Raw genomic sequence first — 27330 nt, 5'->3', positions numbered from 1 at the left:
AAAGGCAGAAAGTCAGTTTTGAAGTCTAGTTGTTCCTTAATAAAAAAATAACTTGATAGAGTTATAAATGCACACAGTCTCATTTTTTTTTCCTTCTGTTAAATAAGGACAGTAATCCCTACCTCTTAAATGTTGTTGTAGCATATACTAGATAATGAATAGATAAACGTTACCTCCTTTCTTCTTTACAGTATGTGTGGCCTCAAATTTAACAATAAGTTGCAGAATTCATAATGGACAAGGAGGCACACATCTTCAAAATAAAAAGATTTATAGAGAAAATTTTTGTTGATTAGTATTTCATTTCATCTCCCATTATGGTCATTCTCAGTAATTGAAAAATTGCTATGCAGTTCATCATCAATAACATTAACACTTGGCTCATTCTCTATCTTGCTACCATTTTTTGGTCATTTTCTCATGAACTGTTCTCTTCCAAGTTAGTGAACAAAGAAAAGGACATGAGACTTGATTAGCATCCTTGGCATCAAATTTAATGGAGACATTTTGAACTAAGGATCCAAGTGAGATCAGACTCCCAGTTCGATCCTTGACAAGCTAAAATCCGTGGAGACAAGCACAGATGCTCTCCAAGTCAGAATTCACGACCTTGGGAAAATGACCGTGTCAGTACTGAGGGCAAACCGCACATGTAGTTGTGATAACGCCTGGACATTTCAGTGTCCCTTTAAATGTTTCCAAGCCTTCAATATCATCAGCACATGTGTGCCATCACACCAATTAAAAATCCACAGATATGTGCTTTATAAACACATGGAATGATGGCCTTCAGACAAGTGCTGAAATGGCAGTTGCATCCTCTTTTTAAATAGCTAACCTGTTCTTTGCCTCCCTGAGCCCCTAGAGTGAATGCAGATCGCTGTTCAAAGCTCTAAGACAGGAAAGGAACACTCACAAGATGGGGAAAGATACCTGCAGGGAAGGAACAAACGGGAAGTGAGAAAACAGCAGGAAAAGCTGCCTGAAGAGGTTTCAGTACATGGAAAACTATGAAGTCAGTGAGAAGTTGATCTTTCATTACTGTAACCAGCTGAGAAAATTCTGCCTCTAGCATCTGCTAGTAAGGGTGTGAGAGAGAGAAGACTCATTTTGCCAAACTTAGATCGTACTCATAGCTGATGAGTCCTAACTTTAGAAAGTTTAAAAAAAAAAAAATTAGGACTTTCGAGCCTGGAGGTTCAATTAACTTTAACATTAACACAGACTTCCTTATTGTATTATTTTTCCTGTCCATCTTTTCCTTCCCTTTCTCCTCCCTGACCCCGCTTCTCTTTCAGAACATTACAAAGATCACCTTAACACAAAATTCTCTATGGTTCAGATGCAAACTTTCTTCTTCATCTGAGAGTTAATGTGGATTTTTTTTTTTGAGAAGGAACAGTGATTGTACTTGGGGCTTCATGTCCTCCTTTACCCGTAAGAAGAAAGCAATTAACCAAGATAGTATTGCTATTCATATACCTATACAAAGAAGTACTAGGTATAACGTTGTGGTGCTGAAAAGAGAATGAAGTTAATCAGGAAAAGCTTCTTAGAAGGAGTAGCTCAGAGTATTAATTTAAATGCACAGAGATATACAGGATGTTAATAGGAGGTATTGAGGAGGATTTTATTAAAATGTGATTTTTGCAGCAATGCTCAAAATGCAGAAAGTGCAGATCCATTGTGAGGTAACATAAAACATTTATCTGGACGAAGAAGGCAGTCAGGATAAGATTTGGAAAAGTGAAATAATGGCCTTTGTTGGACCACAGACATGAGAAACAGGTTTCAGTCAAGAATATGTAATAGCAAATGAAATTTAAACATTTTATATTAAATCTTTAGTGAATCTTTCCATGTAGTGAGAAGAAACACATTTTGTGTTTAAAATCTGAATTTTAACAACCCAAATTCCATCAGACTTCCCTCATCTGTTTTTAGAGCAATGGTATAATGTTTTCCACACTCAGAGAAATACTTGTAAAAATCTTTTCTTGAATAATTAATGATAAGAACTAGGAACTGGAGTCAACACCAGCTATGGTGTTATATTGAGTTATGATCCGCAATCCTAAATCCCAAAGTTGTCCATAGTTGAAGATTCTAAAAGAAAGTAAGGGCACAGATGTATATTTGATGCCCCATCTACTTCCCTTAAGTTCATCTTATAGCAGGATGAATCACATTTTTGGGTTTTGGAGTTGTTAGATAGGAACTTCCTTATGTTCTGGGCTGCATTCCTACATATGCAACATTCATTCAACCTGTTAAATAAAACGCATTTGTAATTTTTCTCATCTTCTCAAATCTATATTTGCTCAGCTTCTTCTCCTTGGCATCTTGAACAATATAATTTGCTGTCACTGATTTTCATATGTTACCAAGATAAATTTAGCATTGGGGTTTTTATATGTAGATTTGCATAGATCTATGCATATCCTAGCAAAAAAACAGAGCTATATTTAGGGCTAGAATATTAAGTTCACCAGGAGGAAACAAACCCTGGTTGATGATAATTTTTAAGAATTTTTCAATGTTTCTTATGAATTGGTATCCATATGTAGATATTGGCAATAAGATATAGAATGATGCTTTCTGGTGTTATTTTAAACTGTAATCCAATATATATTGCCTGTAAATAAATAAGAGATCATTGAAAAGAAGTGACTCTTGGTGTCAAATATAGCCTTCCCCACTATTCCAGCTCCTGCATCATAGGCTAATACAGAATATCATTCAATCCCAAGGTTTCCTAACTACTTCTCTGAGTCCTTACAACTAAATACGTATGGGGTTTTTTGGTTGTTTGTTTGTTTTGAGAAAGTGAGAAAGAGCAGAGGGAAGCATAGAGAGAATCTCAAGCAGGGAACTCTCTCAGGGCTCAATCTCAGAACCTGAGATCATGACCTAAGCTGAAATCAAAAGTAGGATGCCTAACCAACTGACCCACCCAGATGCCCCTAAACACACATGCTTTCATTAATTTATTTTGATCTCCCAGAACATTTTTGTTGTTAAAATTTGCTTCTTTCTATTAAATATGCTTGCTGACCTTCCTCTAATATCGTCACCAGAAGCATGTTTTAAAATAAGGAGAGGAGGATGCTGACGTGTTCCCAATCTTCTCTGACTGCTGAAAACAGCAGTTTAGATCCTGCCTCCCTGGACCCTTGAAGAACTCAGGACAGTAGTCTGGGGTGAATAAGTTCAAGCATTTGAATTTTATAGCAGGAGTCATTCCTTGCCTTCATAATGACTATTGCTTAAAACAGCACCCGTACTGGTCTCCACCGTGCTTCCTGCACGGCCCCACCCCAATCCCACAGCAGACTATCATTTACTGCAACTCCTCTTGGTTCAGGTTTGACCGTGCCTACACCCTGCCGTTGATCAAAAATCTTTCAATAAGCCAGGATGTTATTCTGGCATTTAAGTCCCTGCTCAATCCAGCCCCAAATCAAGATCTTCTCGAAGCCATTTTATACTGTTCCTTCTCACAAACGCTCACCTCATAACATGAAGTCCACTTAAATAATCAAGTTCTTAAATAGACAAATACTCAGCTCTGCAATTTTGATTATTTAGGCCCCCTGTGTAAAACAGTCTTCCTCCTCTCCCCAGTCCGTGAGCCTCTCTAAGTCTGGCCCTTTTTTTGGCCCCAGATGGAGTTTCCATCTCTTGGAGGCTGTCCCACCAGAGTACTGGTCCACTGCTACCTGTAGGCAGTACACCCTCCAAAGTCCTTGCATAGACTGTCCACACCTCTGTTCAGGTACTTACCAAATGCTTCCCTATATTGCTACATTTTACCTTTACACCTCATCCTTGAAAAGAGACAATAAGCTCCATAATGTTAGCGATCACATCTTCTATCACTTCACATCTTTATGGCTTTGCCTATGGTATATGAGTCATTTAATGTGTGTTACCAACTATGCCACTAACCGTAACCTAATTGCCTTATTATAAAGTACAGGTTCTAATCTTTCTGATAGTGACTAAGCAGACTAGAAATGAGAAAGTATCCATTTTCAATATTATTATTCCAAAAGAACTAAGTCATAGAAAACTCCAAGAATCTAAGAAAACATTTTAGATTTTTTAAACTGCAACTCAAAATTTCTCTCCCACTCTCCACCTTCAAATCTCTGTGATAGATTCTCCATTGCTTACTCTTGGAACAGATACATGCATGCATGCTCTTCTTCAAATGCCATATAACTGTGAAAGTAAATTTTAGCCTTTTATTGAAATTTTGAGATGTTACTAGTATCTTTTTCTCATTTGCTTGTCAACCTTTTTTTTTTTTTAATCAAATGCTTATTATTTGTTGAGCAGTTAGGGTTCTTGTGTTGACCTGAATGCATATAGCCCCTGTCAGAAACAAATTTTTAGTGCTAATAACAGCTTTCCTGTAATACATCAGACCCTGTTATTTTGAAAATTGGCATGACTGATAATGGGGTCCTTCAATCTGAACTTTTTGGAGACTTACTAAGAGAAATGAATAAATCTATTGATACAAAGGGTGCTTTTGTTATTATACTGATCTGAACATATAATTATGAAACTTTTCTTTAGATTTAAAACTTTTAAATTCTTACAATTATGAGACCATTTTGCATGTTTTTCAATATGAATCCATGTAGAATTTACAAGATTTGGTTTACAGTTTTCTCTCTTTTATTTTGTGCTATCAAGACTTGTTCATTGTCTCAAAAGTTCTTATAATTTTGAGCTCAAACTTAACAAAATACATGGGAATTAAATAACCTATTGATTATGCATAGAGCAGATCACACAGAAAGTTCTGATGCATTAAAAGAATTTCAGGACCTTTCTATTGACTGTTTTACAGCAAGGAATTTATATTTTGTGGTTAAAATAATGCACACATGCATATCAAAAGCAAAGTTTTTTGTTTAAATGTCTACAGGAAGATAAATGAGAATATAAGATAATGCCAGGAATCTTCCAGTTAATGATTGCTGGTTGAAGATATCCACTTACTTATATTTTATCCCTAAATTCCTCTATAGTGATATTAAAGAATAAAAAATTATAAACTAACAGTAAAAGAGAATAGGAGAGGGGGGAAAAGAACAGAAATTATCAACATTTTTCATGAGATAGAAAATAGATGGAGGATTGGCAAGTGACTTAGCAGAGTGGAAAAACCTAAAGTTTATAAAAATGTGGAGAAAGGCTCCAATGTACAGATTTGACCTATAAAGCCCTTCAAAAGACAGGATTTAGAAGTAAGCAGTGTGTGAGGCACAAGACTGAGAATGGGAATGGACTGAATAACCTATTCAAGGAGAAATTAGACTGCCCCAGTTTCTTCCTTTAATTTATACAGTTAGGCTTCTCCTCTGGACAAGTGAGACTCTTGAGACAAAGGTAAGCATGGGCTAAATTTCTGAACACATATTAATTTAGAGACTGCATACGGGAAAAAAAAAAAGTGCATACAATGTATCAAAACCAGCAACTCCTTCCAGTTCAGCCCAAGCATTCTGTAGGGTGGTGCCTACCCTACCCCATTAGTAGACCGGGAGACCCAGAACAAAGTCCTACAGCTCCATATAGATCTAGAATTTGGAAGGCACTGCCCAGTCATCTATGAGAAGAACACTAGCTGACTAACCCACTAGTACAAAATAACTGCCACTCAAGCTTTAAATTTTCTCCTCTTGGATTTGAAAGAACAACCAGGAATACCCAGACTTTTAAGGAAAGAGTCCCAGCAGAAAGTCAGAGACAAAATTAAATGTAACAAAAAATCTTCATGGCATTCCTACCAGCTCTTCCCTCTGCTGGGAATGCCCTTCCCCATTTTTGCTCTATTCACTCCTACACTTCTTTCAGGTCTCTCTCTCTCTCTTTTTTAAAGATTATATTTATTTATATATATATTAAATATATATATTTATTTATATGGTATTCGACATGTACGTAGAATGTTTCACCCTGGCTGGGGATTAGGAGGTCTTCGTGCTGGCAGATCAAACATGCACTTTACTAGCAGTTCTACTAGTGGACTTTCTTCTTCTCAGAGTTCATATTCTCCAAGCAATAGGGAAGCCATGGATCCTATAGCTGAGCTTTTATCTCAGTTATCAGGAGTGAGACATTCTGCAGGAGGACAGCTTAATTCTTCCGGCCCTTCTGCCTCTCGGTTACAACAACTGCAGATGCAGCTGCAGCTGGAACGGCAGCACGCCCAGGCAGCGCGGCAACAGCTGGAGACCGCACGCAACGCAACCCGGCGTACTAACATGAGCAGTGTCACCACTACAATCACACAATCCATGGCAACAACCAACATGGCTAACACAGAAAGCAGTCAGCAAACTATCCAGAATTCCCAGTTTCTTTTAACAAGGTTGAACGATCCAAAAATGTCAGAAACAGAGCGCCAGTCCATGGAAAGTGAGCGCGCAGACCGCCGCCTGTTTGTCCAAGAGCTCCTTCTGTCCACTTTAGTGCGTGAAGAGAGCTTGATATATATAAACCATATATTTATTCTCTGTGTCGAACACAGAGAGAGAGAGGACAAGCAAGGGGGAGGTGGGTGGGCAAGGGGCAAAGGGCGAAGAAGACTCCCCACTAAGCAGGGAGACTGAGGTCAGTGCTGTACTCCATCCCAGGACCCTGGGATTATAACCTAAGCCAAAGTCGACACTTAACTGACTGAGCCAACCAGACACCCCATTCAGGACTCCCTTAATACAAAATAATAGGACAGGTTTTTTTTACCATTATAATTAAATAGCATTACACGTCCCCATGACTCAACTGTCAGTTATCCTGTTTCTCTACTGAATTTATTTTACTCCATATGTTATTTGCTACACTGACATTTTTTTTTCCAGTTTTAGATGATCAAGTTAAATGTTTTTTGTTGTTGTTTTTGTTTTATTAACATATATTGTATTATTTGTTTCAGGGGTACAGGTGTGTGATTCATCAGTCTTACACAATTCACACCACTCACCATAGAACATACCCTCCCCAATGTCCATACCCCAGCCACCCCATTCCTCCCACTCTCCTCCACTCCAACAACCCTCAGTTTGTTTCCTGAGACCAAGAGTCTCTTAAGATTTGTCTCCCTCCCTGGTTTCGTCTTATTTCATTTTTCCCTCCCTTCCCCTATGATCTTCCCCTCAAATCTTCTGATTTGAGGAATCAGGGAGATTATATGATAATTGTCCCTCTCTGATTGACTTGTTTTGCTTACAATAATACCCTCTAGTTCCATCCACATACTTTCAAATGGCAAGATTTCATTTTTTTGATGGCTGCATAATATTCTATCATATACATATATATGTACCATAACTTTTTTTTTTCATTCATCTGTTGGTGGACATCTAGGCTCTTTCCATAGTTTGGCTATTGTGGACATTGCTGCTATAAACATTGAGGAGCATGTGCCCCTTCAGATCACTACATTGCAACGCTGATATTTTTATATATTTATGTATTTGTTGTCCATTTTCCCTACTGCATGATGAACACTTAAAAAAGCAGGAATGTTGCATATAGCACATAGTAGATGCTTGATAATTATATTTACTAATTTATCAACTTAATTATTTAGTAAAAATAATTAACTCATAAAACAAAACTGATGTGAAAAACACAATTTTAAAAAAAATCAGAAAACTAAGAAAAATCAGAAACAATTTAAAATTATTAGGTATACAAAGACAATAATTAACTCCTAAAATTCAAAATATTAAAAATAAAATATATAATTCAGTATAACACTGTATGGAGTTGGTAAAGATATGAACAATGGGGAAGAAAAGATAAGAATGTAAGAGGTTAATCCTGGAAGTCAAATGTCTGACTAACAGAAATTTCTACAGTAACAGGAAAAAGTGGAGAGGAGGGAACAATTTTAGATAAAATACAAGAATGTTTTCTGGAATGGAAGGAACAGCCTCATGATGGAAATGCTCTCCAAATGCTCTATAAATTAAATGAAAAAAAGAAAAAGCCATCAAAGTTCTGCTTATAGAACTTACATGAAACAAAGATTTTCTACTTTTATAAACTTGAAAAATATATGGAACCAAAATAAATTAGAGGGTATACACATTTTACACATTTTATTTTTTTCATTTTAAATTTAATTTTTGAGTATAGTTGACAAACAATGTTAAATTAGTTTCAGGGGTACGATGTAGTGATTCAACATATCTACACATTGTGCTATGTTCACAAGGGCAGCTAATCTGTCACCATACACTATTACAAGACCATTGATTATATAACCTGTATTTTCCTTTTACTCCTATGACTTATTCACTCCATGACTGGAAGCCTATATCTCCCACTCGCCTTTGCCCATTTTGCCCACCCTACCCATCCACCCCCCCTCTGGCAACCATCAGTCCTCTGTATGTACAAGTGTGATTCTAATTTTTGTTTGTTTTTTTATTCATTTGTTTTGGTTTTTTAGGTTCCACATGAGTGAATATGCACATTTTAAGACTTAAAAATATTTTATATTATTAATGAATATGTAAACATTTAGTAAAACTAAAAAGAACTTTCATGAGAGTATTTATCCAAAATCATGATAGTAATTATCTATGAAGAAGGAAATAATATAGAAGAGGAGCACAGAGGCAGCATTATTTTTATGTATAAAATCTTATTAAAAGAAAAACAACAAGTAAATATAACATAAGATTTAATGAGATTGAGTGATGGGTATAAAGATATTGCTGTAAGACCCTCTGCATTTTTCAATATTTTTGAAATACTAACTATTGAAAACAAAATAATGTAAGAGATCAGAAAAAAGAAAACAGTTACATTAAAAAAGTTGCAGGAAACAAAATGGAATCAGGTTTCTTAACTGTTATAAAAGAAACCAGAAGATAATGGAGAAATATTCACCCACTCTGAGAGGAAATCATCTTCAACAAAGAAGCATATATCCACCAAAAATACCGATTAATATAAAAGCTGACTGAAAACACATAAGGCTTGACATCACTCACCTATTCTTAGGAAACTAATGAATTTTGTACTCTGCAAAGCAAGGGAAAAAACCTAGAAAGAGACATGAGAGCTGTTAAGAAAAATTGCACTGAACAATTGTTAAAAATGGGAAGACAGGTTTTTCTAACTACTATAATAAGGAAGAGAGAGTGAGTGTAGTACTGAGCTCAACTCCAAGTTAAATAGGCAAGAAGTTTTATTTATGACTGTTACAGAGGAGTGAACTTAAACTCAATTCCACTGAAACAAAAGTTGGGAGGATTTGTAAATGCTGGGCTGAGGTAATGGAAAAGTACTTGAGGACATTGTAGGGGAGGTTAGTCAATGTGATTAGGTCATCTGTGTTTGTTAATTTTTGCTTCTCAAGGTTAGACTTCTATCTATCCACAGGGACTGAGAGATATTGATGTTATCTTTCTTGACAATTACATTTCAAAGAAATGTCTACCAGGGACTTGAGGAAGACATTCCTGAGTCTTATAAAATTTACATCTTGAAGGAACAAAGGAAGAATTTATAATTGCTAGTTTTCTAAAGAAAATGCTCTAAGGAAAGTGTGGTCAAGGTCTATACTCAGGATGAAAACTTTTTAGTCAAACTGAGGGGAATGTTAAGTCAATCTTAGTCAAATAGAGGAAACTGGGGATCCAAGGTAAGAAGAGAACTAATGGTATTAAGTGAAGTCCTGTGTCCAAATCTATGCATCAGTTGCATAGAGACTGATGAGAGAAGAAGACTGTGAGATTCCAGTTCAGAGATCCCCAGGAAAAAAAAACAGACAAAGAAGGAATTGATTGGTTTAAAGTGTTAGATCATGTAGACATTAATATTGAATGCGTTTTTGCAGTTCTGTTGGTCAGTTTAAAAAAGAATTAGTGATAGAAACAGTACAGAAAGATAGTGAAAAATATGCCACAAAAGTGTAAAGAAATCAACAACTGAAAACTGGAAAATCCCCATGCACTTGGTCATTAAAGGTGTATTTCTAAATAACACTTGGATCATAAAAAAAAATCTCAAGAGAAGCTAAAACTTATTTCAAATAAATTAAATGAAAATACAACATATCAAACTATGCAATGCAATGAAAGCAGCGTTTAGAAGGAAATTTATAGAATTAAATGCTTATATTAGAAAAGCAAAAAGATCTAAAATCAGTAACTAAGCTTCTATCTTAAGGAAAGCAAGGCAAATTAAATCCGAAGTAAACAGAAAGAAAAGAAATAATAAAAATCAGAGCAGAAATAAAATTCAAAACAAGAAAACAATGGAGAAAATCTATTAAGTCAAAAGCGGATTCTTTAAGATCAATAAAATTGATAAGCCGTTAGCCACAATAAGAAAAAAATCAGAGAAGAAACAAATTACTAATATCATCAACAATGGAAGAGGGGTCATCACTGCAGATTTCATGAACATTGGATGGATAATAAGGGAATATTATTAACAACTCTATGACCACAAATTTAATAACCTAGATGACCTAGGCAAATTCCTTCAAAGATACAATCTACCAAAACTCACGCGAGAAGTAATAGACAATTTTAATAGGCCTATATCTATTAAAGAAATTGAATCAGTAATAAACAACTTTCCAAAACAGAAAATATCAGGCCCAATGGGTTCACTGGTAAATCTACCAAACATTTAAGAAATCATACCAATTTTCTACAATCTCTTTCAGAAGATAGAAGCAGATGAAGACTTTCTTACTCATTCCAAAGAAGCAAGTATTAACCTAATATCAAAATCAGACACAGACATTACAGGAAATGAAAACTACAGATCAATACCTCTTACAATACAGATGGAAATATCCTCAAAAAAATACTAGCAAGCTGAATCCAACGATGTGCGAAAAAAAGTACACACCACACCAAGAGGGGTTTGTGTCAGATATGCAAGCTTGGTTCAACATTCAAAAACCAATAAATGTATTCAAAAAGTGTAGAAACTTTTTGTTTGGCCATTTGCAGGTAGCTCTACCCACAGGCTTTCTTTAAGATGCATCCGGACTGAGTCAGAAACTAGTCTGCTCTACCTCCCAGATTGCAAGAGGTGCTTTGAAGCCTTTGTCAATAGGCTGGAAAGAAAGAGGATTAACTTGCTCTGTCCCTGGAGATCATGTGACTCATGCCATAGTTCACGCCAGAGGAATTATCCTTCCAATCTACAAATCTCCTGACCACTTCAGCTGAACTTTTCCAGGCATTCTGTGTGAGTGAGTGTTCAAGTGAGTGTTCACATTCTGTGTGAGTGAGTGTTCACATTCTGTGTGAGCGAGTGAGTGAGGTCACAAAACCTGATTAAGATATTTTCTATGCAGGATCTTCTTATGCAGATCCTTCTTAGGATCTCATTTTGGAGTAAGAATAGTTGGTATTTATTACCTTGTAGCACTATCACTTAGAGTGAAATAATTTTATTTTCTACCACTGACCCTCTCTGTTAGGACTCATCTTCCCTTGACTTACTGTGTAACAGAATGTGTTTGCCATTTTCCTTTCAGTCATTCTCTTCCTGGAAGACAACATGTGTCTACCTGTTTGTGTATGTAATTATAAACTCTCTTAAGTACAGAAATTTACCTCCTATTCCATTATGGCTACACATTACCTAACATGCTGAACTTCAATGAAAGGGTTGTTGACTTATTATCTCTACTCTGTAAGAATTTGCTAATATTTCCTAAGAAACATTTTGACCAAATAATGATATGTTTTATAAAGTAAAGTTCTTACAAATTTTAGTTTTAGCTACATTATATTAAATTTTGCCAAATTGAAGTACAAGTTTAATATTTAAATGTATAAAAGGTAAATATTCTGAGGTTGAAAAAGTAGCTGATTTAAAATATGATAAACTTCACATTTTAAAATAGTTTAAATCACTCCTTTTGTAATATTTATAAGTCCCCAAGAGTAAGAACTCTTCAATGTTACAATTAATGTCAGTCATTGATAATTTTACCAATAAATATTTTTATTTATGTTGTAGTCAAGCAAACCTCATAAATGGAATCTATAGACACATAACTTTCACTTGGGATGTTTTCTTTCTGTCCATAAAATAGGGTAAGGGGAGGGGGGAAAAAACACATTTCCAATTGAAAAACACCAAGTCAGTTCCTTAAAATAAGCTGACTAACATTTGTAAAGTAATTCTCATCCTTATAAATTGCCTTCTTGCAGGAAACAGACCTTATCCTGACTTTTAATATTTCAATGCACCGATCTTGGTGGATGGAGAATGGACCAGGATGTACGGTAACATCAGTGACACCTGCACCAGACTGGGCCCCAGAAGACCATCGCTACATCACGGTCTCAGGGTGTTTTCTGGAGTACCAGTACATAGAAGTGGCTCATAGTTCCCTCCAGATTGTTCTCGCAGTAAGTGTTGACCATCAACCACTTCTTCTAGTGCTTTTAGAATTGTTTTATCTCCATGCAGATTTAGTGCACACAAATGGAATCTGTGGATAAAGTGTGGCTATTTGATTTTTTTCTAATTAATGCCCCTTTCTATAGACATTTATCAGGTTAAACCAGGGCATAGTAAAAAGTCATCAATCAGTAAATTAGTAAATAGGCTATGGCATCTTCAGCATTTTATGTAAGAAATTCAATCAGTCAGGGTTTGATCATTTGGCTTTTGGTAAATAAGATTTTTCCAAAGATTCTTGCAGAAAGATCAGAGAGTCTTCACAACTAACATGATGTAAAATTTATATGATTTCAATAGATATTTTTCCCGTAGTGCTTCTTTCTGTCTGTGTTGCTAACCCTGGGAATTCTCCTCTCTGTTTGCTAATATTCTTCTTCCTAGAATTTCCTGAAGTACAACTCATCACCTTCTATCATTTCCACCCTTTTTCAAAACAATTCAGTTTTTCATAAATTCTGCTTCTAGGACTGTCATGCCTCCACTTATATTGTATTAAACTGAAAAAAAAAAAAAAAAAAAAAAAAACAGCCGGGGGCAGTAAGAGTTATAAAGGATTCCTCCATATTTGTATACAGTATTTCTAGAGCATATTTGTATAATATATGTCTATTATATAAAACATATTATTTTTGGGGTGACTGGGTGGCTCAGTCAGTTAAGCATCCCACTCTTGATTTCAACTCAGGTCATGATCTTGGGGTCATGGGATCGAGCACCACATAAGGCTCCCTGCTAAGCAAGGAGTCTGCTGGGTATTCTCTCTCTCCCTCTTTCTCTGCCCCTCCCCTGACTCATGAGCTCTCTCTCCCTCTCTAATAAATAAATCTTCAAAAAAAAAAAAAACATATTATTTTATGTTGTATCACTGTGACAATGTGGAACAAATATATCCTTTTCTTAAGAAAGACTTTTACTAAGCCTAAATGCATAATTTTATAGGACTTATAAAGGCAATTTTTTAATTATACATGTTTCCAATTATTTCTTGCATAGCCTATATGTACAGATCTACATATCTTTCTTAGACTTCACGTAGATCTAAAACTGCTGTACATACCCTTAAAATTGTTGATGACAATGCAAATATCTGCTTTTTTTTTGAAGACTGTTTATTTATTTGACAGAGAGACAGCAAGAGAGGGAACACAAGCAGGGGGAGTGGGAGAAGGAGAAGCAGGCTTTCAACAGAGCAAGAAGACAGATGCAGGGCTCGATCCCAGGACCCTGAAATCACAACCTGAACCAAATGCAGACACTTAATGACTGAGCTACCCAGGCACCTCTAGAATCTGCTTTTTGAGTCTTTCTTCAGTTAGTTATTTTGAGAATGATGTTAACTCAACAATTTTTAAATAACAAGACATAAAATGTTCTGGATAGAAGAGCCTCAAATTAGTTCACATAAAATTCTTCTGGAATTAATAAAACCATATGAATGTATATGTATTAGATTATATATATATATCAAATATATATTGATTATATTTTTAAAATAAATATATAGATACACACACACATGCATACATATACACACACTTAAACTATAGTAGGCTGAGTATTCTGTGCTAGTAAACATTACCAAATCATTGTGACTAAAACCATAAATGTTAATTCTTACTAATCAGTAGAAGGTTCTGCCAATCACTGCCACTAAAAAAACAAAGTTGGTGGAGAAGCCACCATCTCAGTCATCATGGGTTGCCATGCCAGAGAGCATAGATAGATCTGGAGTATCTACACTGGCACAGAAATGTTTCTCTTTGGGAAGAGAAGCTCATTGTTCACAGTTTATTTTCTAGAACTGGTCACACAGTCCTACCCAACTGCAAAATGGCCAAGGAGAAGGGAGAATATGAATTTTGGGAAATCATCATAAATTATTTCCAGAATATTTGAATTATGTTTTGGCTAAAGCATTGAGTGATCTCCCTTGAATATGTGCAACCTGAGACACTTCTTAATAAATACACCCTTCTACAATACTCTGAAACTCTGAAACTGTTCATTTTAATTATATTGAAATAAAAATAAGTTAGATTTGATGGGATGGGGAAAGTCATTTCATTATTTAAAATCCATTTAGATGAAGTATTCATTCTCATAAAGGAAAAATAAAACGTTTCTGGTATTTGGGAAGAGATAATGTGTTAGAGAGGGGTTTTAGATAAAACATCCTCTCTGGAGGTGCCTTTATTACTGTACCCACACATTTTGGAAGATTTCCGTTCATGCCTCAAGGATGCTGTAAGGATGTAGCTTATGTGCATGGATAGTTATGTGTCACTGATTTAAAGAGTTGAATTAATGTGTGTATGTATAAACTATATTCATAGATTTATTATACATACATAAAATTTTAGCACACAGGTATTTGCTAAAAAAAAACAAAAACAAAAACAAAAACATAATGCACATGAGGCTGACATACTGCCCAAAGGAAAATCATCTGTAAAAGTGGCTGGAGTGAAAAGAAGATGGAAGGAATGTCCCTAAAAGCAGATGTGACTGATAATTCAAGTGACTGGCTCTCACTGCTGTCTACATTGCCCCTATTTGAATAAGAAATAGCTTGAACAAACCATCACAGGATGTGGTATCTTTACATCTCCCCTTTCCACCTGTTCTTCCACCCAGCATTTTTCTTTGGGGTTGCTGGCTGTGGATCATCTGAGAATCAGTTAGCAACAGTGTACCAAGCCAGTTACTTGGAGAATTTTCAAATCCCTTTCTGTCTTTAGGCTTGCTGTTGTCTAGCCAGCCTCAGGCTGAAAGCATCTGCTGTACAGAAAACCTAGTATATCTTAACTAAGGTTTTAGAAGGGAAACCAAAACGGGACTTACCATGAACAATTTGCTCTGCCTACTAATTGGAAGCCTTCCAACTAGATCTTCCTATAGGCATTCTGATCGCTTCTGCTGTCGTGATTAAGAGATGAAATGGTGTCTTGGATTTCTGCTCCTTCCCTTTTCGTGTTACCCAAATAACCTCCCCCCAGACAATCCAACATTCCATTCAGCTGGGTTCAGTGAATACTTCCTGAGTGCTTGTTCCCTGCTGGCATCCTGAAAAACAAATGACAGGATCCCTGACCTTGACAATGTCACAATCAAAAATGGGATGAGGTTCATTAGGATTCAAACCAGTTGCAAATATGTGCATTTTGGGGATGTGGTAGACAGAGAATATAGTTTGTGCAGTTTGTGGCATACCATAGTCTTCTTAACTCCACCCCGTGTTCTGGAAAGTCAGCTAACCCCCTGCTTCTCCTTGCTCCCACCAATCTTTGAAGCTGCCCTCTCTTCCAGGATGTCTGGCTTAGATCTGCTTTCCCAAACTGCTGCTCTCCTAGCTACTGCTCTTCCAAATTTCTCTAGCTCATTTCCTCCAACTTCATTCAGCCTTTCTTTCACAGATTCCTGACCCCTGGCAATCCTGTCGCCCTGTTGTTCAGCTTTCTGCCAATCAACTCCTAGCTGATTTGGAAATTAGTATTCACAAAGCCCACATTTGCATCGCACATACATAAGATATCTTCCATCTACAGCCAAAGGAAGATGAATATAATATCCCCATAATTGGGAAGAGGGGCTATTAATCACACAGCCTCCAGCCGAGCAGTGAGGACTGCCAGAACACGGTGCTGATGAGCCAGGTGTGAGACTTCTAGCCTTCTCCTTCAGCAGCATTTTCTTCTAGTTAGTATCAGGTATCACATTCATAAGGAGTACAAGTGTGCATAGCAGGTATCACATTCATAAGGAGTACAAGTGTGCATAGCTTTAATAAAACCAAAAGAAAAAAAAAAAGAAACAAACAAACAAACAAACAAAAAAAAACCACTTACAAAATAGATCCAATATGGGAAGAGCCAGGGTGGAGATCAACTACAGAGATGGTGTTGTTCGCATTACAAAAGAATTAAGCCGATTTCTTCAAACAACCTGTGATTGCAACTGCTTGGTTTACAAAATGTGTTCACAGGAATTAAATCTTTTGATTTGTGTAACAATCCTGTGAGGGCTACAAAACAGGTTAAACGCCTTTCCCAAGACGTCTTAGCTAGCAAATAGGGAAGGTGGTCACACTGACCAAAGTTTTCCTCTGGTACCAAGGATAGGAAGTAGACGGCAGCCTGTATGCCAGCAGGGGCTGGTTGGAAATGGATTCCTGAGACCCCCAAATTCAGAATTCTTCAGTGGCAAAGAATGCCGTGGTTGATTAGCCATGTCTGCCATGGGTGAGGGGAATGGAGGTGAATGTGCTTCCTGATTGTTAGGCACACATTATACCTCACTTCCTGTGACCAACACAATGAACATGGAGGATGTTTTATAAGGAAATGTAAATAAATGAAGCTTTAAGGAAAAATATTAATAGCAGTATTGAAGTAACTTTATATTTTAAAATATATGTTACAGTTTCAAATAATACATTGGGGGAAAAAAGAAGCAAATGCTTAATTCTTCTTTTTTCTGGTTACTTCCAGAGGACCAATAACTCTAAATTTAAGCTAAGCTGCTGCAACCCAAATTGCTGGGTTTTGCTTTCCTTTATTTCCTTTACTTCCAACACACTTCTAGGTTCATGGCAGATTGGTGATTGGTATTTTTAGGATACCAGCAGAAGGTACTAGTAAAAATGTTAATAAACTTACTATCTTCCGCAACTATTAAAATTGGTTTAGAAACCATATGCAAATTAGCAGGAACATCATAAATGACACGAAAAAGTCTAATGCTTGGTGCACTGATCATTGCTAAAAACAGGGTCATTGTCAAGTTCATCCTTCAATCATTATTTATTCCCTATTCGGAAAACTTTGGTTTTTTTTTAGAGTGCATAAAATAATAGAAATCATTGTTTGACAGATTGTGGTAAAAAAAAGTTTCGAAGATAAAACATGTGCCTTCATGTGGATGGAGCTACAGATGTTTCCAATTATTCCCAGTTAATGATACATATTTTCAGTTGGACTTGTTAAGACTTATCTAGGAATACCATTGGTGAGAAATTTTCAAGACTTCGAAAGCCTTTACCCAAGTTAAATTGGGATTGTGCTGAGAATGGCAGGAATATTGCTTTGGGTGTTGCTGACACGCATGGTGCACAGATGAAAATGAGTTGCCTTATTGCTCACACTGCACTTTGATGCCTTCTTTAATCTGGAAGGACATATTGGAAAACAAAGATTTGGTGCAAAGATTTGGTTCCTGATTTTAATACAGCTTACGATATTGCTATTAAAGTGGTAAATAGTAAACCTGAGTTGTGAACTTGCATCGTTTTGAAGGGATGCATGTTTGTTTACTTGTTTTTGCAACATATTTATTTTATTTTATTTTTTATTACTATGTTCAATTAGCCAGTATAGTTATTTTTTGATGTAGTGTTCAGTGACTCATTAGTTGCATATAATACCCAGTCCTCAACACCACGTATGCTGTCCTTAATACCCATCACCCTGTGATCCCATCCACCCATCCCCCTCCCTTCTGTAACCCTCAGTTTGGTTCCCAGAGTCCAGACTCTCTCAGTTCGTCTCCCTCTCTGATTTCTTCCCATTCAGTTTTCCCTCCCTTCTCCTGTGATCCTCCACACTATTCCTTATGTTCCACATATGAGTGAAACTATATGATAAGTTTCTTTCTCTGCTTGACTTATTTCACTTAGCATAATCCCCTCCAGGTCCATCCATATCCATGTCAATGGTAGGTATTCATCCTTTCTGATGGCTAATATTCCATTGTATATATGGACCACATCTTCTTTATCCATTCGTCTGTTGAAGGGCATCTTGGCTTCTTCCACAGTTTGGCTATCGTGGACATTGCTGCTATGAACATGAGGGTGCATATGCCCCTTCTTTTCGCTATGTCTGTATCTTTATGGTAAATACCTAGTAGTGCAATTGCTGAGTTGTAGGGGGTAGCTCTATTTTTAACATTTTGAGGAACCTCCATACTGTTCTCCAGAGTAGTTGTACCAGCTTGCATTCCCACCAACACTGTAAAAGGGTTCCCCTTTCTCCATCCTCACCATCACTTGTTTTCTGCCTTGTTGATTTTTGCCATTCTAAGTGATGTAAGGTGGTATCTCACTGTGACTTTGATTTGTATTTCCCCAACAGCTAGTGATGAACATTTTCCATGTGTCTATTAACCATTTATATGTCTTCTTTGGAGAAGTATCTGTTCATGTCTTCTGCCCATTTCTTGACAGAATTATTTGTTTTTTGGGTGTTGAGTCTGACAAGTTCTTTATAGATCAACTTGGATACCAGCACATCTGTAATGTCATTTGCAAATATCTTCTCCCATTCCTTGTCTTGCCTCTTAGTTTTCTGGACTGTTTCCTTTGCTGTGCAGAAGGTTTTGATCTTGATGAAGTCTCAAAAGTTCATTTTTGCTTTTGTTTACCTTGCCTTTATAGACATGAGTTGAAAGAAGTCATTGTGGCTGATGTCAAAGAGGTTATTGCCTATGTTCTCCTCTAGGATTTTGATGTATTCTTGTCTCACATTTAGGGATATATGTTTTTAAATGAAAGAAGGTGAATTTCAAATCACAGTGGTACTCAAATTTCATTGTTTGGATTTCAAAGACTAATATGTCTCTTTAAAAAATAGTAAAAGATAATATTTATAATATGCCAAAATAAATAGCCCTATTTAAATAGCAACTATTTAAAGTAATAATGAGAAGGTGTCTGACTGGCTCAGTGAGTAGAGCATGGGACTCTTGATCTCAGGGTCATGAGTTCGAGCCCCATGTTGGGTATAGAAATTACTTTAAAAAAATAAAATGCATTTAAAAAAAAATTTTTTAAAACTAACAATGAAAAATATCAAGCATCAATTTCAAATGTACACAGTTTTCAAATGAATTCTTAAAAATTCTTCCAGGGTGTATGGGAGTGGAAAAGCTTAAAGACATTTAAGCATTAAATTACTCTAAAACAGTGGTTTTTAATGCTGGCTGAGAATAGAAATTACTTATTCACTTGTTTAAAGGATTACCATGAACATGACCTACTTCTGGAAATTCTGTATCCTTAAGACTTGAGGTAGGACCTAGATGGGTGTCATTTTGAAAATTTTCACCAGAAATATCAGTGGCTTTCCTTTCTTTTCACTACTAATCTCTCTATTATCCTGAATTGCTCAGAAACACATAACATTTGGTAAACAAACAAACACGATTCTATAATACCAAAATGGTACCACAGCTCCAGTTGCTCCATCAGCTCCAGGAAGTGACTTGAAAGGCATTTCCCTTCCAAGTCCTGCAGGGTCTAGCCTGTGATCAAGTACTGAATCTGTGTACCTACACTGTGTCTGCCATATCTCTGCACCAAAGAGTGAGTTAATGTAGAGCCCAAACTGAAAACTGAGTCTTCTGATTCCTAGTCTAACATCCATGACTCTACAACAGTTTTCTTCTTAAGATAGAATTACTTCCTGCCAGGACAGAATATGGACAGAATATAGAAATGGACAGAATAACAAGCACTTTGTTTCTTTCCTAGCTCCCAAGATGGTCAACAGCTTTGCTGCTTGGCTTCGAATGTTACACACACTGCTCCAACTTTAGTTCTCTTGGATATTCAGAGACATAGACCTACTTGTCAAAAGGTGGTAACCCATGAAATGAAATAAATATGATTTGTCCTACTGTAACATCAGAATATTTTATACAAATACCCACAAAAATATGGGAAGAAGAACCAAATCTCAGTTGTGAACAAGGGATTTTTCCGATGACAAAGTTACTGAAATAGGAGAATGGAAGCAGTAAATAGATCAGGAAAGGACATTTCATGACACAATTGAGAGCTACAAAACATGTAAACAGTATTTCACAAATTAATTTTAGAACCCAAACTGGGTTTATTCCTAAATAGTAAAAAGTATCAAAATGTACTGATACAGGGTGATGATAAAGGGTACCTGTTTAACTTTCTAATCTACTCTCAATTCCTCTAGACAGTAATAAAGCCATTACAACACTGTCACTCAGAGTATAGCACCCACATGTCTTATCCACAACTGTCAATCAATTTTGGTAAAAAAATAAACCCTGAGTAATCAGTTATCATGGTCTTTTGTATTTTGCTTTATTTCTGAAAGGTGCTGTTGTAAATTGGAGAATAGTTCTGTGAGTCAGTGAACAAGCAGAGTGTAAGAACTTGAATAGCCTCTAAAGTCAGATTAAGTCTAAGACTTTTTTGCTTTTAATATTCTTTGATATTCCCTACATGCACAGTAAGAAATATAAAGTAAAATATTCAGTGTGGGAATAACAATCCTTAACTCTTATACCCAGCTGTATAATAAACTATTTTGTAATTATGAACTAAATGAGATAATTCTTAAGAAATTGCCTGAAAACAATGAAGATTGTGTTATTTATCCTCTCCTTAGCACAGTATCTTCCACTGCTTATTGAGAATATTATTTTTTCAGACAAAGTCACAGTGATGGGCAAAAATGAACTAAATCTTACTAAGTTTACTCATTCCCCAGATACAACTGTGATTCTTAAAGTCAGTGTGATACTATTTAGTGTACCAACACACTAACCTATGCAGGGGCAAGCTTTATCCCATATCAACCATTATCATCAGTGTGCAATAACTGCTTTTCTGTATAATGTTTGAAGCACTTTCTTACCCCTGAAGCATAATATCACTTGATCTATGAGAATGCTTAGACACACCATGGAATAAAAATACCAGTTTATTTAAGATGGTAGTGAGGATTATAAACTGCAACAAATTACCAAGAATTAGGTTTTCTTTAATAATACAAGATTTAAGTTTAATTGTCTGAAATTGTGCAGTGAATCATGTACAATCCCATTTCTTATATTTAATCTTATAATTATAAACTTAGCTCAGAATAAATCATAAGGTATATTAAATCAGAAGTTATTTCAGAAAAATAAGTATATGTAAATATACTAAAATAGAGAAATTTTTAAAACATGACAAGCTATTGGCCTTGAACAAAGGGTTACCCTCTGCCTTTGTAATATATAATATCATTATCTTTTAAGATGTCTTTCCAGTCATGATCATTTATTATGATAAAAAGTTTTAAAGAAATAAGTCTTTGATGGCTATTTCCTTTTCACTGGAACTTTTAAACACAGTGGTGAAATAATAATAATGGAATGTGTAAGTGTTTTCAAATAATAGCAAGGCATTCTCAAAGGAAGGATGTAAAGATGATTGATAATGACAGCTATAATATGAGGTATGATTTATTGTTTAGCATGTTATACTTGAGTGAAAAAGAATAAAACTATGGGCAGACACATGTAAGCTAAATAGTGTTTACATAGTAGAAAAAGAGCCATCTGTAATGTTCCTCCTGCACCTTTTGTGTTTACCAATCCTATAAATAGGAGTTTAAACTCTACTATTCTCAACCCACCCATTCTTCTAAACAACTGGAAATATGATTTCTGGTCTTCACTCTCCTCTTGCCTCTTCCTGTCCTCATGGCATCGTGGTTGCTTTTGTCCAGGCTCTGTCATTTGTTCCTCTCTGACCTTTATTGTGATTCTCAATCCATTGGTAAATTCCCTGAGTCAAGACCACAACTTTTTTTTTCTTTAGAATAAAAAAAAAATATTTTACAAAAACATAAGATTTACAGAAGTTTCCAGACAAGCCATGCAAAATGGCTCTTTCTTAAAGGAAGGATTCTACACTTGATGGCAAAGTCACAATGTTATTAGTGAAGGCTGTGATGTTTGTTTAGTGTTCCCATTTTGCTTCAATCGAGCTTGTCCATCTGTATTGTCTAAATAAAGTTAGACTTGGCTATAGAGAATATTCTAAAGAACTGGTTAGCTGCTTTTAACCAATGCAATTAGATCACCATAAAAAGAGGGAAAGGTTAGGGTTAGACCATGACTTTTTACACATATGCCTATCATTTTTAACTTCCTCTTAACTTCATTCATAATATTATATGTTATTTTACCTAAAAAGGTAGCTACCTGTCACATGATGATTTTGGTTAATGCTAATTACAAATATGGCTGCAACGCCAAGGACTAAATTAGAAAGTGTCATGACTCCAAGGATATTTTGATTTTCTTTATCTCTTCTTTTATTCTGAAATGTCCACCTTGCTCTCCTCTTCTTATTGATTCTTAGTCTCTCTGTCTCTTAAGTTTAATGAGTTTCTTATCAGCAACTTTATAGATACAAATTGTTTCTTTTACCCCAACTATGCAGTGTCTTCCAGTGATTTATCTTCATTTTTCCTACCCATTTTCCATAACTATTGATTTCTTTCTTCATCCCAGAATTAAGGGAAGATTCTCTCTCATTTTTATAATTTCTAAATTTTACAAATGATATTTGTTGTAATTTTATACCATTCTCTTACTTACATATCATGTTTAGGTTGATTTAGTCCTAATCTACTGTATCAATTACAATGAAAATCAATTTTAAGTAAAATTATACTGTGAGGTACAAAAAAATTTCCATGTCTGTGACTCAACAGTTGTTCTGGTATTCATTTCCAGCAATGTGCTTAGTTCACAAATTTGGGAACGTCTGTGTTGCTTACAAATTAGGCTCGAAACAAGTTGTCAAAGGAGGCTGAATCCTTAAAAGATGGTAAAGGAGTGGCCAAAACGTAATGAGAAAATGTGCTTAGCCACTCCTCTGTTGTCCTTTCATTGTGAGTCTGAGGCCTACATTAGAATGTCTTAGCCACATGGTGCACTTTTTTTATTTTTTTGGTTCAAACTTCCGGTCTTCAAAGCTTTAAGAGATGCTGTGGTTTAATCTGGGACTGAGCGAGAGGAACCTCAGAATCATATCAATGAAAATGTAATTTTGTGCATCATCATTGTCTCTATAGCGTATAAAACAATTTCACGTGTTAGTTACCGTGTTGTGTCAACAACTCTGTGAGGTAATCAGGGTTAACTGGTGAGCACCCCGCCAGTGTAGCTGGTAAAATTATCTGAATATTGAACTGATAAACTAAAAAATTACTGAGAGCTCTATTTCAATATATCTGCGTGAACATTTACTTGAGAGGAATCTTCACGTTTCTTTTCTTTCTGGGATCCCTTACAGAGTCTTCATCCCTTTAAACCCCATATGCTGACAGTTGTTAATCTCTAGAGAAGGACTCTGATTCTCCTAACAAAGGCGGTTTGCTGCTCGGCTTGGCTTCGCTGAGACCCAGTCAGAGGCTCTGATGACAGATAGTCTGCTTGTCAGCTTTGCTTCATGAATCCAAAGAAAATGGAACTTATCAGAAGCTGAGCCTCGAGCACAACCTGTGCCTCTTATTGGGGCCTTTTCATGCTAGGATTGGCGGCGGTCTCCGTCTTTCATCATTTGGTTCACTGACAGAAAGAGAAGGGAGCTGGTGCCCTGTTAGGTACCACTCTGCAGACTGCTATATTGCAAAATAAACAAACAATATATTTTTAGGGCACCACCTGCAGCAAGCAGCTGTACCAAACAGAGCAGAACCACGAAGGATGTGATTTGTTCCATTTAACATGAAGCCTTGAGGTTTAGAAGAGAGGGAGGAGAAGGTTCTATGTATACAACCCACACATCCTGCAATTTCAACTGAAGCTGATTTTTTTTCTTTTCTAGATTGGAATTGAAGTATCATTATATCTCTCCTCCTTTCCCACCCCGCAACCTCTGGTTGAAAACAATTCTATTATTGGGGTTATAACTGTTAACTGAGAAAATCATTTTTCTCTGCCAGTAAACTTCCTCTTCCATTCAAGGGCAATTTTCTCTCAACCAACCTATACTTAAATGCCAACATCTGCTATATCTAAGCTGTATATAAATGGTGTCTGGCATTTACATGATGCCAATGACATGATTAGAGAAGCTCATACACTTGGCTTACATTGAATTTTCTTCTTATCTTATAGCTTTCATCTATTTCAGTCCTCCTTCAGGATCTGTCTGCCTCTCTAAATGTGCCATGCAAGTCCAAAACACTCTGAAAGCTGAACTTTTAGCTCTTTTTCTAGCCGACAAACAACTCTTGCATTAACTCCTACCTTTCCGGGCATTAAAGCTGCATAACGCATCATGATAAAATGCCACCATATCTGCATTGTCTGAGAACCCAGAATTTTGAGGCTGATGCAAGGGGTATTTTAAGTACTTGCTTTTTCCCTAGATTTAAAAATCTCCTCATTCTCTTAATGGCTATTGATCCTGACCTCACAAACCAAAGTCACCATTTCATTTTGAGTTCTTCTAGGTGAGCTGGGATAAATATAATTAAATTATGGATGACTCTGGAAGCAATCCAGGTAGTTACAAATTGAGGTCATTTTAAGTACAGAGAGGGACAGTTACCTTTGATATTGGATTGGCCACCAACGACCATATACTGTTTAGCTTTTTCTTGACAATGGACACATTTTAAAAAGAGAAACTGGTCTGAATATCTAAGAGGTGAACTCGAATGTCATCCTTAACTTCTCTACCACTAACTGGATTCTTAGTCTGAAGGAGAAAAGTCTATTGACCATCTTTTTGTGGCTCATTAACACTCTTTGGTGGGGCTTGTAGATATTGCTCTGAGATTCAGAGAGGTGAGATGAAGGAATTTCAAATCTGCGGTGATGCATGCCTCTAGCTAATAGAGGAAATCACATCCTGTGAGCCACGAAACTAAGTTTCCTCTATTATTTTCACCTGCATCATTAAGATGATGATTTTTTAAAATATTGGGCACAAAATAAATTCCTGCCAAAGTAGTATCCAACAGTGTTGAATGTGAGAACTGCTTCCCTCTTCTTCACCTTTCTAACATATTAAAGGAAGTTTTCTGGAAAAAAGCCCAGACTGGGTTTTGCTAAATTATGTCTGCTTCTGAATCCTCGTCGATCAATCAAGTTTCTACTTTATGACGTATGGAGCAGTGCTTTTCACTGCATGTTGAGGAAACTGGAAGAACGAAGGGAGGTATCTGTAGTTCCAAAGAACAAAAGAGCACCTATAGTTGGAATATCTTTATGTTCTGCAAAAGGAAGAGTTGGCTGGATTGATCGTTAATTATAGTATAGTTTATACTATAGTATTTTCTGTAGTATAGTAATTATAGGAGACCAAAAATTCCTCAGAGTTCTCCGGGGAATATTAAGAGAGAGAGCGAGATAATAAAAGAGAGAAAAAGTCTTTGACCAGCTTTAGTGAGTGTGGAATGAGGGAGAGAACAGAGTGAGGTACGTATAATTAGGTATTGAATAAGGCTAAAAAAAAGTAAGGCTAAAATTTGGGTTGCAAAACGGAGGAATCACCATTTCAGACACTGAAACTGTGTACAAAGGGTACAGAGACAAACATTAGGCATCTTCCCTAAGCTTATTTCCTCATCCACAATAGGTATAACTCATTGGGTTTATAATTATGATTATAATAATCATTGGTTTAGGTGATAAAAAAAAAACACATAACCTGAAATCTGCCCTATTAACATATTCTTAATTGTACAATATTGTTAACTATATGTACATGTCTGTATAGCAGATCTCTAGAACTTTTTACCTGGCTTTGCTGAAACTCTGTACCTACTCAGTAGCAACTCCCAATATCCACCTTCCTTCAGTGCCTGGCAACATGATTCTACTTTCTGCTTCCTCAAGTTTGACTATTTTAGATACCTCATATATCTGAAATCCTGTAGTATATATTTTTCTGTGGCTGGGTTTAATTCACTTGGCATAATGTCCTTAAAGCTTATCCATGTTGTCACATATGACAGGATTGACTTCTTTTTTAAGGTTGAATAATATTCCACTGTATTATATACCATACTTTCTTTATCTCTACTTCAGCCAACGGACATTTAGGTGATTTCTAGCTCTTAGCTGTCATGAATATACAACTCCAAATATTTCTTTGGGATTCTATTTTAAATTATTTCGGATAAGTATCCAGAATGGGGATTTCTGGATCATATGGTAGTTGTATTTTTAATTTCTGGAGGAAATTTCATTCTGCTTTTCTATGGCTGCACATGTCGCATTTCAATAACAGCACACAAGCATTTCTATTCTATGTGTTTGCATCCTTGCCAACTCATGTCTTTTTTTATAATAGCCATTTTGGCAGTTGTGAGGTAATATCTCATTTGAGTTGATTTACATTTCCCTAATGAGAGTGACATTGATCATATTTTTAAAAAATATATCTTTTAGACTTTGTATGTCTTCTTAAAAATATATCTGCTCAGGTGTGCCTGGGTTGCTCAGTGGGTTAAGGCCTCTGCCTTCGGCTCAGGTCATGGTCTTGGGGTCCTGGGATCAAGCCCCACATTGGGCTCTCTACTCAGTGGGGAGCCTGCTTCCCCCTCTCTTTCTCTGCCTGCCTCTCAGCCTACTTGTGATCTCTCTCTCTCTCTGTGTCAAATAAATGAATAAAACCTTTAAAAATATATATCTGCTCAAACCTTTTACCTGTTTTTAAAATTTAGGTTAGTTTTATGTTGTTGTTGTTTTGTTTTGTTTTGTTTTGTGCCATTGAGTTTAAGTGTTCCTTATATATTCCAGATAGTAGAAGCTTGTCAGATACATGGTTTGCAAATATTATCTCCCATTCTATAAGTTGTCTTTTTACTCTGTTGATTATTCCCTTGCTGTGCAGAGCCTTTTATTTTATATAGTCCCACGTGTGTGTTTTTGTCTTTGTTGTCTGTGATTTCAGTACCATTTCTAAGACCAATGTTATATTTTCCCTGTGTTTTCTTCTGGGAGTTTTGTGGTTTCAAAATTACATTTTTAATTTTCAAAATTTTAACCTATTTTGAGTTGATTTTTGTGTGGTGTAAGGGTCAAGTTTTATTC

The 27330-nt window shown here is 36.1% G+C and overlaps 1 protein-coding gene across 2 annotated transcripts in view; it reads left to right on the top strand.

Annotated features, from left to right (window-relative positions):
• NKAIN2 (sodium/potassium transporting ATPase interacting 2) overlaps nt 1-27330 on the top strand; it is a 999851-nt gene that overhangs the window by 814408 nt on the left and 158113 nt on the right. For both annotated transcript variants that reach the window (XM_044249576.1, XM_044249582.1), the window contains exon 4: nt 12216-12416. In XM_044249576.1, the coding sequence (XP_044105511.1) occupies nt 12216-12416 (201 nt within the window). The remainder of the gene's footprint in view (nt 1-12215; nt 12417-27330) is intronic.

Source organism: Neovison vison, chromosome 1 (genome assembly GCF_020171115.1).
Source record: "Neovison vison isolate M4711 chromosome 1, ASM_NN_V1, whole genome shotgun sequence".
Lineage (NCBI taxonomy): Eukaryota > Metazoa > Chordata > Mammalia > Carnivora > Mustelidae > Neogale > Neogale vison.
This window is presented reverse-complemented; position numbering and strand designations above follow the sequence as displayed.